Source organism: Pongo pygmaeus, chromosome 10 (genome assembly GCF_028885625.2).
Source record: "Pongo pygmaeus isolate AG05252 chromosome 10, NHGRI_mPonPyg2-v2.0_pri, whole genome shotgun sequence".
NCBI classification, from domain to species: Eukaryota; Metazoa; Chordata; class Mammalia; order Primates; family Hominidae; genus Pongo; species Pongo pygmaeus.
In genome coordinates this window covers 67,653,485-67,670,622 of record NC_072383.2, presented here as the reverse complement: position 1 = coordinate 67,670,622, position 17,138 = coordinate 67,653,485, and the positions used below count along the sequence as shown (strand labels likewise).

Sequence of the window (17,138 nt, the reverse complement as noted above, 5' to 3'; positions counted from 1 at the left end):
AAAAAAATTACAAGAAAGGTGAAACTAAGTGTACTAACTTCTTAAGTATTACTTGGAAAAAGAGTTACAACTTGAAGCTCTCAAATCAACTAGGATAAACCCAAGTACATTTATGAAATAGTGATTGGCATTAAGATAATACTTGTAACTAAAATTAAATGATACAGGAAAAGGGAAGAAACCGTTTAGTATCGTTTATGGCAGGAAACAAAGGTAGCATATAAAGAATTTTTAAGATATATAAATGTATTTGATTAAAAATAACAAAACAAAAATCAAACCTTCCAAAATACTAATTAAAAAAAAAAAAAGATTTAGGAGGAATCAAGCACACTAATGCCTAGGCAGCAAGCTTCATCTGCCCACTGACATTGGTCTTGGCAGCAGACCTGAAAGTTACCCTGTAAATTGGCTCCAACCCTTCTGCCACCCAGCCATGGGCCCAGTTTATTACTGCTTGCACAAGGACCCAGAAGAAGATTTACCCATATCCCACAACCCAGGAATGATTTGTCTGTCTGAGCCTCCTTGAAGGACCTGTCAGCCTTTGTCCCAAAGCAGGTCCTAAAGGATCCCACTCTCCACTCTAGCCTCTCTCACTACAGTCAGGGAAATGCCCCACCTGTGCAGGGAGCTTCTAGGGGAAGCTTGCCTGCCTGGGCTACCCTGGTGGGTTTGCCAGCCTCTGTCCCACAGCAGTGAAGGGGCCCAGACTCGGCTCCAGCCCCTCTCCCTGCAGTTGGTAAACTGTCCCATCCATGCAGGAAATTACTGGGAAGCATGGATGTGGGCCACTGGGGCAAGCTCACCAGCCTCCATCCTACAGCAGAGTGTAAGGGGTCCCAGTCTCAGCTCCAGTTCCTTTTGCTACAGTTGAGGAACTATCCCATCTGTGCAGGGAATTGCGGGGAAACATGCATCTGTCTAAGCAAATGGGACAGGCTTCCAGGTTCGGGTCGTTGGCCAACTCCCTCACAATCAGGGTACCCCTACCTTGAGTCATCATCAGGTATATCCTGGCTGGAGCACCATGTCATCCTGGAAGCCCTCGTTAGACTCATGGTAAAAATGGGCTTAAGGCGCCCTCTACCGCTGAAATGGCTGCAGCAGTCACAGGCTTGACAACAGCCAGTCTTAGGTCTCTAGATAGGCCCACTGAAGAAGGATGGGCACAAAGTCACACTGCAAAGACTTGAATAAATAACTAATTCATTAATAAGCAGACATCAATGTACATCCACAAGCATTAAGAACAATCAGGGAATTATGACCTCACCAAAGAAACAAAATAAGGTACCAATAACAGACCCTAAAAAGATGGAGATGTGTGATCTGTCAGAATAAAAATCAAACTAGCTGTGTTAAGGATCATCAGTGAACTTCAAGAAAATACAGATAAACAATTCAGAAATTTATCAGAAAAATTTAACAGAGATGCTGGAAAAAAAAAAAAGTTCCCTAGCTAGAATGTGCAGTGAAAGCAGTGAAAAATGCAATAGAGAGCTTCAACAACAGAATTAACCAAGCGGAAGAAACAATGAATGAGCTTAAAGGCAGGATAAGTGAAAAACATACAGGTACAGAAGAAAAAAAAAAGACTAAAGAGGAATGAAGAAAGCTTACAAGATCTATGGGACAGCATCAAAAGAGAAAATGTTCGCTTAATTGGAGTTCAAGAGGAAATAAAGAAAGACAAATGGGTAGAAGGCGTATCCAAAAAAATAATAACAGAACATTTTCAAAACCTGGAGAAAAATAAAATCCAGATAAAGGAAAGTCAAAGATCACTAATCATATTCAACCTAAATAATACTACCCCAAGGCATATTATAATCAAGCTCTCAAATACCGAAGACAAGGAGGGGATTCTGAAAGCAGCAAGAGAAAAGAAGCAAGTTAACATACCAAAGAATTCCAATATGCCTGGCAGCAAACTTGTCAGCAAGAACCTTGCAGATCAGGAGGAAGTAGGAGAATATATTCAGAAAGCTGTAGGAGAATATATTCAGAAAGCTGAAGGAAAACACAAACAAAAACACCAAGAATACTGTACCAGCAAAGCCATCTTTCAGAAATGAAGATTAAAAGTTTCCCAGAAAAACAAAAGCTGAAGGAATTCAATACCATCAGAATTGTCTTACAAGAAATGCTAAAGGGATTTCTTCAATCTGAAAGAAAAGAATGCTAACATGTAACAAAGAAACTTCTGAAGGTATAAAAATCACTGGCACAAGTCAGTAAACAGACAAATTCAGAATACTCTAATATTGTAATAGTGGTATATTAACCACTCCTATCTTTAGTATTAAGACTAAAAGGCAAAACTATTAAAAATAAGAACTATAATACTTTGTTAAGAGATAGACAATATACAAAGATATAAATTGTAACATCAAAAATTCAAAATGTGGGAAAAGAATGGAGTTAAAGTGTACGTTTTCTTTCTTTTCTTTGAGATCAAAATTAAGTTGTTAGCAGTTTAAAATAACTGGTTATGTTTTTTGTAAGCCTCATGGTAACCACAAAGCAAAATCCTACAATAGATACACTAAAAGTAAAAGGCAAGGTGTCAAAATATATTACTAGAGAAAATCACTTAACCACAAAGGAAGACAGAGAGGAAGGAAGGATCTACAAAACAACTATAAAAGAAGTACCAAAATGGCAGTAGTATGTCTTTACTTACTAATAATTATCTTGAATGTAAATGGATTAAAATCTCCAATAAGAGACAGAGTGACTGAATGAATTTAAAAAACAAGACCCAACTCCATGCTGCCTACAAGAGACTCAAATCCTCTCTAAGGACATACAGAGACTGAAAGGGAAAACATTCAATGCAAATAGAAAAACAAAAGAAAGCAGGAGTAGCTACCTATACTTATATTAGATAAAACAGATTTTAAGCCAAAAATTGTAAGAAACAAGAGTATTATGTAATGATAAGGGGGCCAATAAAGAGGATATATTAATTGTAAATATATATGCACCTTACATTGGAGCAAATATTAATAGACATAAAAGGATAGACTGTCATACAACAACAGTAAGGAAATTCAGCACTCACTCACTCCCAGAAATGGAAACAACTCAATGGCAAAAATACAAATAACATAATTTTAAAATGGGCAAAAGACCTGAATAAACATTTCTCAAAAGAAGACATACAAATGGCCAACGGGTATATGAAAAAATGCTCAGCATCATTAATAATTAAGGGAATGCAAATCAAAACCACCATGAGGTATCATCTCAACCCACTTAGAATGGCTATCATCAAAATGATGAAAAATAACAAACACTGAGGAGGATGTGGAGAAAGGGAATCTTTCATACAGTGTTGGTGGTAATATAAATTAGTACAGCCATTACAGACAACAGTATGGAGGTTCCCCCAAAAATTAAAAATAGAATATCCAGCAATTCCACTACTGGGAATAAAATTCACAGAAAAATCAGTATGTCAAAGAGACAGCTGCACTCCCAAGTTTACCATGCACTATTCTCAATAGCTAAGACATGGACTCAACCTAAGTGTTCATCAGTGAATTTTTTTTTTTTTTTTTTTTTTTGGAGACAGGGTCTCACTCTGTCACCCAGGCTGGAGTGCAGTGACATGATCACAGCTCACTGCAGCCTCAACCACAGAAGCTCAAGCAATCCTCCCACCTCAGCTTTCCAAGTAGCTGGGAATACAGGCATGCACCACCATGTCTGGTTAATTTATTTTTTGCAGAAATGGCATCTCGCTATGTTGCCTAGGCTGGTCTTGAATGCCTGTGGTCAAGCGATCCTCCCACTTTGGCCTTCCAAAGTGCTGGGATTACAGGCATAAGCCACCACACCCTGCTGGATTATTTTAAATGCAGTATATATACAAAATGAAATACTACTCAGACATAAACAAGAATGAAATCCTGCCATTTGTCATAATATGGGTAAGCCTAGAGGACATTATGTTAAGTGAAATAAACCAAGTACAGAAGGACAGATATTGCATGATCTCACTCATATGTGGAATCTAAAAAAACTGATCTCATAGAAGTAGAGCAGAGAATAGCGGTTATCAAAAGCTGGGAAGAGTAGGGAGGAGTAGAATGAGGAGAGGTTGGTAAACAGAAAAAATTTAGTTTAAACGGGAGAAATAAGTTCTGGTGTTCTATTGCACAGCAGGGTCAATAGTTAATAATCTATTATATATTGCAAAATAGCTAGAAGAGATTTTTAATGTCTCATCCCAAAGAAACAATAAATATTTGAGGTGATGGCAATGCTAATTAGTCTGATTTGATCATTGTACAATGTGTGTGTGTATATATGTATGTGTGTGTATGTGTAAATACATATACACCACACTGTGTTGCATAAATATATACTATTACTACCTGTCAGTTAAAAATCAAACTTTTTTTTAAATGGTAACTTGGACATTATGGCTAGGTTAAAAAAAAGACTGGAAAGAGACAAAACTAATCACTGCAATATTTCAAGCAAGAGATATGGATTCAGAGTGGTAATACTGGAGACATGAAATTTGAGAGATACAGTTGGCCCTCTATGTATACAGGTTCTGCATCTGCAGGTTCCACATCTGCATATTCACCAAACCACAGATCAAAATCTTGAGAAAAAACAATAAAAATACAAATTTGTATAAGACAATACAGTATAACAACTATTTACACAGCATTTATATTAGGTATTATAAGTAATGTAGAGATGATTTAAAGTATACAGAAGAATGTGCATAGGTTATATGCAAACACTATGCAATTGAGGATCTATCAATTTTGGTATCCCCAGCAGGGTGGGGGGGTGGATTTGGAGGACTGGAACAAAACCCCCAGTGGATACCAAGGGATGAGTATATTTACAACTCTATAATCAAGTGTATTTCATCAAATCCAAGACTTCATCATTTTTTAGAAAAACATTTGAGACATTAAAAATATGTTATTAATGAATCTATAATGTTCGTTTTTCCAACTGGAATTTTTATTTTAAACTTATAGGAAGACTCTCTTAAACTGATGAAGACATAGACTTTTATCATATGTAACTGTGCTTTTTTGTGCCTTTCTGTTTTGATGTCATATCACAGTGAGATCCTTTTGAAGATATTTAACTCGGTAATTAAGATCACAAATATGGAACCCAATTCACATAACTCAATTAAATGTATAACACAGCTATGACAAGTTCACACACAAGAAGGCAATGATAAATGTCATGATTAATATCTAGCTGACTGCAATTTTAAGACTTTTACTGATTTCAGAAATGTTAATTGAAAAAAATGTACAACTCAGAATCAATGAAACATCACCATAAAACACATGCTACTTCTCCCCAACTAGTAAACTTCTTAAAGAGAGACATATCTATATTATTTTTGCCCCCTACACAACCTAGTGTAATGCTGTTGAGTACTTTGGTTATTCAATAAATATTTGTTTCTGGTTTTCTGCTTCCCCAAGATGGTGGATTAGAGGATTTGGGCATGCCTCGGCCACTTGGAAGTCACAAGATAAGGCATAAAAGGAAAACAGCAATCCACCAGAATCACAAAAGACATCCCAGACCCCAGGGAGGAGAATGCTGACAAACAGCCCCCATGATAGTGTCTGGCTAGTAAAAGTGAGTGAAGTCCCAGTAGGTGAGAGAGGCAGAGAACTTCCCTCTGTGATTCACCTGTCCACCAGGGTTCCCTATCCTGGCTGAAGGAGAGCACTTTGTTTCTCCCAATCCCTGGAGTTAACTTGGAGAGAGGCTTGGAGATGCTATGAAGGAAAGACACTGGGAAAAGCTGCAGACATGTTCCCAAATCCAGGACCAAGAGCAGAATGCCATTTTTAATCTGGGCATGTATTAATCCGTTTTCATGCTGCTGATAAAGACATACCCAAGACTGGGCAATTTACAAAAGAAAGAGGTTTAATGGACTTACAGTTCCACATTGCTGAGGAGACTTACAATCATGGCAGAAGGTGAAATACACATCTAACATGGTGGCAGACAACAGAAGAGAGATTGTGCAGGGAAACTACCCCCTATAAAACCATCAGATCTCGTGATACTTATTCAGTATCAGGAGAACAGCCCAGGAAAGACCTGCCTCCATGATTCAATTACCTCCCACAGGGTCCCTCCCACAACACGTGGGAATTCAAGATGAGATTTGGGTGGGGACACAGCCAAACCCTATCAGGGCACATACAAAGTTAGCCATTCTTTGACAACCTGGCAGCATGGCCATTCATGCATTTTAGTCTTAGGACAGAGACTGGAACACCTGTTTTAGAGTGAGGTCAGGGCCTCCACAAGCAGAACTGTGGAAAGTACCGCAGTAGTAGGCACTGGAATTGTGCTCTTCCCTGTCACAGGGTTGGGGCAGGAGGAGAACTATTACCACAGCAGTTTCTCCTGGGCAGCCAGGCTTGCAGCCAGGGCCAGTTTGGCAACGTGAACTGATCCGCGTGAGACACTGCTGGGTGCCAGCCTGTTCCCGAGGTCACGGTGCAGTGGAGTCCTCTCACTCCACCCCAGGGAGAAATCCAGGCATTCAGAGCACCCGCCTGCCTGGACCAGCAGCCTGAGCAGCCCCACCTTTCCTGGGCATACACTGTAGCATAGCAGGGCCTTCTCTGCTCCATTCCCAGGAAGATCTCCAAGCATTTGGAGCACCCACTTTTCTTGACCAGCAGCCTGCACCACCTCACCCGTCATGGACATAGATTGTGGTGCAGCAGAGCCCTCTCCACTCCATATCCAGGCAGATCTCCAGGTATTTGGAGCACCTGCTCACCTGAATCAGTAGCCTGAACCGCCCCACCCTTTCCTGGACATAGATTGTGGTACAGCAAGACCCTCTCTGGTCCATGCCAGGCAGATCTCCAGGCATTCAGAGTGCCTGAGCATCTGGTTCAGCAGCCTGAGCTGGCACCATCCTTCCTGGATGCAGATCATGGTACAGTGAGGTCCTCTCCACTACGTACCCAAGCAGATCTGCAGACATTCAGGGAACCAGCTTGCCTGGATCAGCAGCTTGAGCTACCCCACCACCCTTCCTGTGCAGATATCCTGGTGAAGGGGTTCCCTTTCTGTTAAATGCCCAAGCAGATCTCCAGGCATTCAAAGCACCTGCTCGTCTGGTTCAGGAGCACGAGTAACCTCACCCCTCTTGCGCAGAATCTTGGTGAAAGGGGGTCTTCTCCACTTCACACTGAGGCAGATCTCCAGGTGTTCAGAGATCCCACTCACCTGAATCAGCAGTCTGAGCCACCCCACCCTTCCTGTGCAGAGATCCTGGGGCAGGCAGGTTCTCTCTGTCACATGCCCAGGCAGATCTCCAGGCATTCAAAGCACCTGCATGCTTGGTTTGGCAGCCTGAGTTGCCTCACTCCTCCTGTGCAGAGGCCTTGGTATAGGGGGTCCTCTCTGCTCCATGCCCAGGCAGACCTCCAGGCACCTGAAGCACCAACTCTCTTAGATCAAGAATTTAGGCCACTCCGACTCCCACGCAGAGAACTTAGGGCTGAAGAGGATTCCCAGCTCCATGCATAGGCACACTTCTGGGTACTTGGTGGCCGCCCACTGGATTCACCGTCAGCACTGGTATTTGTGCTTGCCATGAGCGAACCTTTGGCAGATTTGCCCAGTCCTTCTCACCAATCATGGCCCCATCCCCCTGGAGCTGAGCAGGGAGCTCAGACCACTGCCTGAGGCAACAGAGAGTTTCTACCATTAAACAAGTATATACCCAGCAGCATTGGCTACAGCTGCTCTTATCGATAAGCACGGTCTACTGGCTTTTAAGTCAAATGCACAGCCCAATATAAAACCTGCTGAAAGAAGTGCACAGAACTATAGAAGCAAAACCGAAAAACCCTACCCAGCATTCTCTACAGTCACACCCCAATAGGGAGGAAAAGAAAGGAAAAGAAAAAAACAATTATAGGGAAAGAAAAAAAATCCTACTCACATGAAAATAATTACAAAAATTAGAAGTGCAATCATCTCCAGATGAGGAGAAACCCCATGAAAGAATTCTGGCATGATGAAAAATCTAAAGTAGTAACACCACCAAGGGATAGCACTAGCTCTCTAGCAACAGTTCTTAACTAAAATGTAAACTCAGAAATGACAGATGAAGAATTCAAAACATGAATTGCAAGGAAGATCAATGAGATCCAAGACAGAGATGACAATCAACATAGAAGAAACTTCTAAAGCAGTTCAGGAAATAAAAGAAGTAAACATATTCAAAAGAAATCAGAGCTTCTGGGCCGGGCGTGGTGGCTCACGCCTGTAATCCTAGCACTTTGGGAGGCCGAGGCGGGTGGATCACCTGAGGTCAGGAGTTCAAGACCAGCCTGGCCAACATGGTGAAACCCCGTTTCAACTGAAAATACAAAAAAAAAAAAAAAAAGCTGAGCGTGGTGGCGGGCGCCTGTAATCCCAGCTACTTCGGGAGGCCGAGGCAGGAGAATCACTTGAACCTGGGAAGCAGAAGTTGCAGTGAGCCGAGATGGTGCCATTGCACTCCAGCCTGGGTGACAAGAGTGAAACTGTCTAAAAAAAAAAAAAAAAAAAAAAGAAATCAGAGCTTCTGGAACTGAAAAACCGACGTAAGGAATTTGAAAATAAATTGAAAGCTTTAGCAACAGATGGGACCGAACAGAAAAAAAGAATTTCAGGGCTTGAAAAACGGCCTTTGGAATTAACCTGGTCAAACAAAAATAAAGAGAAAAGAATTTTAAAAAATGAACAAAGTCATTGAGAAATATGGGATTACATAAAAGAAACAAACTTATGAATTATTGGCATTCCTAAGACGAAGAAAAAAGTAAACAACCTGGAAAACATATTTGAGGGAATAATTCAAGAAAATTTCCCTAACCTTGCTAGAAAGGTAAACATCCAGATACAAAAAATCTAGAGAACTGCAAGACACTATCCAAAATGAAAATCATCACAGCACATAGTCTCCAGATTGTCCAAGGTCAATGCAAAACAAAACAAAACAAACAAAAATACTTAAAGACAGAGAAAAAGGTTAGATTACATAATCACATACAAATGGAGCCATACCAGGCTTTGGACTTCTCAGCAGAAACCTGACAAGCCAGGATAGATTGGGGACCTATTTCCAGCATTCTGAAAGAAAAGAAATTCTAACCAAGAATTTCATATCCTGTCAAACTAAGCTTCATAAGCAAAGGAGAAATAAAATATTTTCCAGACAAGCAACTGTTAAGGGAATTCATTACCACTAGACTAGCCTTACAAGATACCCTTAAGAGAGTTCTAAACATAGAAACAAAAGAATGATATCTGCTACCACAAAAATTAGAGATCCTCTCTGCCACATGCCCAGGCAGATCTCCAGGCATTCAAAAGCACCTGCATGCTTGGTTCAGCAGCCTGAGTTGCCTCACTCCTCCTGTGCAGAGGCTTTGGTACAGGTGGGTCCTCTCCGCTCCATGCTCAGGCAGACCTCCTGGTCACACTTAAGTACACAGGCCAATATCCCTGGTGAACACAGATTCAAAAATCCTCAACAAAATACTACCAAACTGATTCCAACAGCACATCAAAAAGTTAATTCATTACGATCAAGTAGGCTTTATTCCTGGGATGCAAGGCTGGTTCAATATACACAAGTCAATAAATGTGATTCACAACATAAACAGAATTAAAAACAAAAGCCATACGATCATCTCAACAGAGGTGGAAAAAGCTTTCAGTAAGATCCAACATCCTTTCACGATAAAAACCCTAAAGAAATTAGGCATCAAAGAAATGTACCTCAAAATAATAAGAGCCATCTATGACAAACCCACAGCCAACATCATACTGAATGGACAAAAACTGGAAGGCTTCCCCGAGAACTGGAACAAGACAACAATGCCCACTCTCACCATTCCTATTCAACATAGTACTGGAAGTGTTAGCTAAAGGAATCCAGCAAGAGAAAAAAGTAAAAGGCAACCAAACATGAAAAGAAAAAGTCAAATTACCTCTCCTACAGACTATATGATTTTATACCTAAAGAACTGTAAAGACTCTGCCAAAAGGCTCCTGGAACTGACAAATGACTCCAGTAAAGTTTCCAGATACAAAGTCGATGTACAAAATTCAGCAGCATTTGTATACACTAATAACATTCAAGGTGAGAGCAAATCAAGAACACAATCTCATTTACAATAACCACACACACACACAAATACCTAGGAATACATCCAACCAAGGGGGTGAAAGATCTCTACAAAGAGAACTATAAAATACTGTTAAATCATAAATAACACAAAGAAATTTAAAAAATATTTCATGCTCATGGACTGGAAGAATCAACATTGTTAAAATGGCCATACTGCCCAAAGCAATCTATAGATTCAACGCTATTCCTATCAAACTACCAATGTCGTTTTTCACAGAACTAAAAAAAAAAAAAAGTATTTAAAAACTCATATGGAACCACAGAAGGGCCTGAATGGCCAAAGCAATCCTTTGAAAAAAGAAGTCAGAGGTACCATATTACTTGACTTCAATCTATTTTATAAGGTTACAGTAACCAAAACAGCATGGTGTTGGTACAAAAACAGACACATAGACCAATGGAACAAAATACAGAACCCAGAAATAAAGCCCTGGACCTACAGCCATCTGATCTTTGACAAAAATGAACAAAAATAAGCAATGAGGAAATGACTCCTTATTCAATAAATGGTGCTAGGATAGCTGGCTAGGCATATGCAGAAGAATGAAACTGGAATACCCATCCCCCTTCACCATATACAAAAATTAACTCAAGATACATTAAAGATTTCAATTTAAGACCTTAAGCCATAAGAATCCTAGAAAAAAACCTAGGAAACACCATTCTGGACATCAGCCTTGGGAAAGAATTACCACCACTCAACCCAGCAATCCCATTACTGGGTATATATCCAAAAGAAAACAAACTGTTCTCCCAAAAAGACACATGCACTCACATGTTCATCCCAGCACTATGCACAATAGCAAAGACATGGAATCAACCTAGATGCTCATCAACAGTGGATCAGATAAAGAAAATGTAGTGCATATACACCAAGGAATATTATACAGCCATTAAAAAAGAACAAAATAAATTCCTTTGCAGCAACATGGATGCAGCTGGAGGCTATTATCCTAAGCAAATTAACATAGCAACAGAACACCAAGTATTGCATTTTTTTCACTTATAAGTGGGAGCTAAACATTGGGTACTCACGGACCTAAAGATGGGAAAAATAGAAACTGAGGACTACTAGACAGGGGAGGGGAACAAGGGCTGAAAAACTAACAATTGGGTACTACACTCAGTACCAGGGTGACAGGATTATTCACATCCTAAACCACAGAACTACACAATATATCCAGGTAATAAACCTGCACATATATCCCCTAAATTTAAAATAAAAGTTGAAGAAAAAAAAATTTTAACAAGTGAGATCAAGATCCTGAAGCATTTTCAAAGAATTGTAATAGGAGATGAAACATAACTTGTCCTGTATGATGCTGAAGACAAAGTACAATCAAAGCAATGGCTACCAAGAGGTGGAAGCGGTCCAGTCAAAGTAAAAGTGGACTGATCAAGAGCAACGGTCATGGCAACAATTTTTTACATGCTCAAGGCATTTTGCTGGTTGATTTTCTGAAGAGCCAAAGAATGGTAACATCTGCTTACTATCAGAGTGTTTTGAGAAAGTCAAAGTTTTAGCAGAAAGATGCCCAAGAGAGCTTCACCAGAGTCATTCTCCACCACAACAATGTTCCTGCTCATTCCTCTCATCAAGAGCAATTTTGTGAGAGTTTCCATGAAAAATCATTAGACATACACCTTGCAATCCTTATTCGGCTCCTTCGGAATTCTTTGTTCACAATCTTAAAAAAAAAATTTTTAAACATCAATTTTTCTTCAGCTAATAATGTAAAAAAGACTGCATTGACATGGTTAAATTCCCAGCACCCTCAGTTCTTTAAGGATGAACTAAATGGCTGGTATCATCCCTTATAAAAGTGTCTTCAACTTGACGGAGCTTATGTTGAGAAGCAAAATAAAATTTATAGTTTTATCTCATAAAAAAGAAATATTTGTTAATGTTTACAAATGTCTTTGGCTACAGTTAGTAGAACCAATACTGAATAGGGTTAGTGCAAGTATGTGTTTTTCAATGACTCTCTTTGCAAGCTATCCTACCGGGCTTTATTTTCTAAGTCATTTCATTTTCTTTTCTTTTTTTTTTTTTGAGACAGAGTCTCCCTCTGTCGCCTAGGCTGGAGTGCAGTGGCGCAATCTCTGCTCACTGCAAGCTCCACCTCCTGGGTTCACGCCATTCTCCTGCCTCAGCCTCCCAAGCAGCTGGGACTACAGGCGTCTGCCACCATGTCCGGCTAATTTTTTGTATTTTTAGTAGAGAAGCGGTTTCATTGTGTTAGCCAGGATGGTCTCGATCTCCTGTCCTGGTGATCTGCCCGCCTCAGCCTCCCAAAGTGCTGGGACTACAGGCGTGAGCCACTGCGCCCAGCTCATTTTCTTTTAAGAAAAATAAAAGTTGAAAATAACCTCTTACAGCAGATTTCACCTTTTAGTGAATGTAAGAATCAACAAGTTTGATGAAAATGCATATTCCCAAACCTCAACACAATAATTTGATTTCAGCAGACCTGGAATAGAGTGCAAGGATCTATACTTAATAAGAATGCACTAAAGCCCAACTTCCTCCTGAGAATTCCACTAAAAGCTGCTCTTCAGCAATAGCCTATGGAAGGCCAAACAGCTAAATGACTACATCATAATATCTGGCATCCCTGCACCTGAAAATTAGTGACCACATGATTGGTCCCCCTACACACACAGTATGGATTTGTTGCTGGAAGTGGTTGTCCACCCAGGGATTACATTACCCAGCCCACCATACATCTAGGTATTCGCATGAAAGAGGTTCACACCAATAGAATGTGAGCAAAAGTGATGTGTATCATATCTAAGCCAAGGTTTTTTAGAAGAAGCTGTACCTTCTGTAAGCTGTCTTTCCCTTTTGTCTCATTGGTTAGATACAAATAACAATAAAACCCTAAGAAATTACAAAGGCCCCAAACAGAAGAGAAACAGATCTCTGAATTATTTCACAGAGAACTGCCTACCAACTATGAACATCTACTTCAGAGTGTTAAATGAATAAAAATGAATTTCCATTAGGTGAAGTCACGAAAATTTGGGGGTTACTTATAAGCATCACCCTAATATATCAGACATGTGTGTATACAAACACTTGTATAACTGCATATACATGTATATATTCATTTAATCAACAAAATTAATTGAAAACCCATTATATGCTCAAGATATAATCATGAGCAAAAACATATGCAATCCTTATCCTCATGAATCTCAGAATTATTGAAGCATGTGTGTATAAATGCAGGTTTTTCTATGTGGATTACTTGAATGGGGTAGACAATGAAGTAATATAAATGAGTAAGTAGAACTTTCACTTTCAATTAAGATAGAGGAACAGGGATTAGATTTACCACCCATCTGACACAATTAAAGCTCTGAAAAAATATATGGATCAACAATTTGAAGCATTTGATATTAGGCAATAAAAGTCAGTGATCCCCCAGAAATGAAAAACAAAATGTGCACCCCAGATCTGCCCCAACTTATTATCTGAAGAGATGAAATAGTTATTAGAAACAAACATTTATTAAACTGCATCCCAACATATTAAGCAGAGCAAGCAAAGTATAAAAAAGATCCAAATCAAACTTTCAGAGATGAAAACTACAATGTCTAGTTTAAAAACATACTGTATGGGATTAACAGATTAGATATTTCAGAAGAAAAGAGTAGTGACTTTGAAGACATAGCAATAGAAACTACCCACAATGAAACACAGAGAGGAAAAAAAGATTTTTAAATGAAAGACTATAACACCAGCAAGCTGTGAGATAAGTTTAAGCAGTCTAATGTACATGTAATAAGAATCCAGAGGAAAGGAGAGAGAGAGGAAGAATGGAAAACTTTTTGAAGATACAAAGGCCAAAATTTCCCAAATTTTATGAAAACAACCTACAGCTTCAAGAAGCTCAACAAATCCCAAGCGTAAGAAAGTTGAAGAAACTACACCAAAGCAAATCACAATCACATTGCTTATGCCAGTGAGAGAGGACTCTCATAAGCAGCCAGAGAGAAAAGACCTAATATACAGAGGAACAAAGGTAAGGGTAACAGCAGACTTCTTGTGAGAAACAATGTACATGCTTGAAAACACTGAAGCAACATCTTTACAGTAACAAAAGAAAAAAAATTATCAATCTTAAATTCTTTACTCAGCAAAAATATCTTTCGAAAACCAAAAATGAACACAGACATACAAAAGCTAAAAGAATTTATCACCATCAAACATGCACCACAAGAATGTAAAAGGATGTCCTTCAAGCCAAAGGAAAAATGATACGAATTGGAAATCTGGATCCACATGAAGAAATGACTACCAAAGGAATGAACACACAGATGCCCATGTAGCTAACATTTCTGATGTTTATCTATGTAAAGAAATATAAAGATTCTTTGTTATTATTTAAGTCTCTTTAAAAAATAATACTGTTTAATGCAAAACAATAGTGTTTTGTGGGGTTTAAACACACAAAGTGAAACATACAACAATTATTGCACAAAAACTGGGAGGGGAAAAATAAAAGTATACTTTTGTAAAGTTTGTACACCAGATGTAAAGTAATATATCACCAGAAGGTAGAGAGTGATAAGTTAAATATGTCTACTATAAACCCTAAAGCAATCACTAAATTAACACAACAAAGATAAAAGCCACAGGAAGATGAAATTGTTTTAAAAATACAGAATTAATTCAAAAGAAAGGATACAAAAGGGAAAAAAGAACAAATGAGGCAAACAGAAAACAAACAGTAAGATGGTAAATTTAAACCAAACTATACCATTATCCATTAAATGTAAATGGTCTAAACACCAATTAAAAGACAGAGATAATTACAAAGGATCAAAAGAACAAGACCTAACTGTACGCTATCTATAAGAAATTCGTATTAAATAGGAAGACACAAACAGTTAACCAAGTAAGTAAAAAGTATAGAAAATGGCCTCTCAAGATAATAAGACTAAAGAAAATGGCTGTTGACATAGTTTTGATTCACAAGTTGTCACAATTCAGGAAGTATTTTTATATTCAAGAGTCCTTTTCAAGCCTTGAGATCTAAGTAAATATTAATACTAACTTATACTCTTCATAAAAGTCACCACATATATGTGTTCACACATCATCATTTCAATTATCTCAACAGTATCTCTAAATATAGCATATTAGAGATTTCAAAGGAAATTCTCAAGTGAGCTAAGAAATTAGTAATCTGTTCTGATCAATAACCATGTGTTCTCAAAGATGGATACATATACTCAAAATTTTACCTCTATATAATCTGTGATTTTACTAAAATACTAACTATTAAGACAACAAAGTCTGAGCCAGATGACAGAAACAAAATGCAACCACGTCTCACCATATCCTCTTCCTTTGGGAAGGAACTGGGGATTAAAAAAATGAATATACTACGCTCATGAGAGACAAGTATGCTAGGGAAAGAGTGGGAATAGGTTTGTGAAATGTCATGGTAGGTTGGAAATTACACCTATAAATGTTTGCCCTACCTTCTCAATTTTCTACATGTGAACTGGTATTTCACCTAGGTTGTCAGGTTTATATATGCAGTTTTTCATAACATTCCATTATACTTTTGATACTAGTCTCCAGTGACATCCTGCATTTCACTCCTGCTACTGATAATCTGTCTTCTTTTTGTCAGTCTTGCTAAAGGTTTGCAATTTTATTAATCTTCTTAAAGAACCAACATTTTGTCTCATTCATTTTCTCTATTTTTTCTGTTATCAATTTCATTGATTTTTGCTCTTTATTATTTCCTTCCTTCTACTTGCTCTGGTTTTATTTTGCTCTTCTTTTTACAGATTCTTAAAGTGGGAGCTTAGATTGTCCATTTGAGACTTTTCCTGTCTTCTAATGTATGCATTTCATTCTATAAATTTCCCTCTGAAATTTAACTGCAGACTCAGAAAAAGAATAAGATATGGCCACAAGTTTGGAAATAAATAGCAGAAACTTTAAAGATGACCAAATGGGAAACACAACAATTTACCAAGAAAATTCTCCAAGGTAAGATACAGAAAATATTCAAACTCAGCTTAAACCCCTCAAAACAAAATGACTTAAACTGAGTGACTTCAAGTAAATAACCATTTAGTCAGCCATGTAGTAAGGAGGAAAAACCCTGCATGTGGAATATAGCCCATTCAATCTGCATTACAGATAATACAAGACAGGGAGCAGGCAACGCAGTGGGGCACAGAAGAGTTAACAGAGCCACATTTTTCCAGTTAGTAGTCTCAGAGGAACTTCTTTACTACCCAACCAATTTCACGGATTCCTAAATGCTGCCTAACAGGAGCTGAGGCTGGGCGTATGTGACGGATAAATGTACAACTGTCATGATTTCATTTCTGTAGGTTGCCCCACCCCATGGAAAAATACTAATTTCTAATATAATATATGGAAGAATAAAATATCTTCTTTCTTACCCTCTGAGCTTTTGCGAGTTCTTCTTTTAATCGTTCATAGCCCTTTTCTCTAACTTCCAAAACAGATGGGCTTCGTAAACGAGACAGACTATCAGTACTCAACCCAAAAATATCATCACTGCCATCGCAAGCCTCTGTTATAGTAGCACCCTGTAAAAACTCTCTCTCTGCATTATAGTTGTCCTTTCTTGTAGTTAATTTAGTTAATCCAGTTGTGACTCCAGAGGTAGAACAAGGTGCTGGGTCTGTAACATGAAAGCTGTAAAGGAGAGAGACATTTTTCAGAAAATATCAGCATATGCTCCAATAGAACTGGCTGAAACACACAGCTCTAGAACTGTACTACCCAATTTGATAGCTTCTATATTTAAATAAATAGTATGTCCTCAGTCATATCAGCCACATTTCAAGTGCTCAATAGCTACATGTGGTTAATACCTATCATTCATATTAGATAGCATAGAAATAGAACATTTTCATCAAC

General features: G+C 38.5%; 1 protein-coding gene across 4 annotated transcripts in view; it reads right to left on the bottom strand.

Annotated features, from left to right (window-relative positions):
• RAB3IP (RAB3A interacting protein) overlaps positions 1-17,138 on the bottom strand; it is a 69,933-nt gene that overhangs the window by 35,619 nt on the left and 17,176 nt on the right. For all 4 annotated transcript variants that reach the window (XM_054445030.1, XM_054445032.1, XM_054445029.1 and 1 more), the window contains one exon: positions 16,655-16,913. In XM_054445030.1, the coding sequence (XP_054301005.1) occupies positions 16,655-16,913 (259 nt within the window). The remainder of the gene's footprint in view (positions 1-16,654; positions 16,914-17,138) is intronic.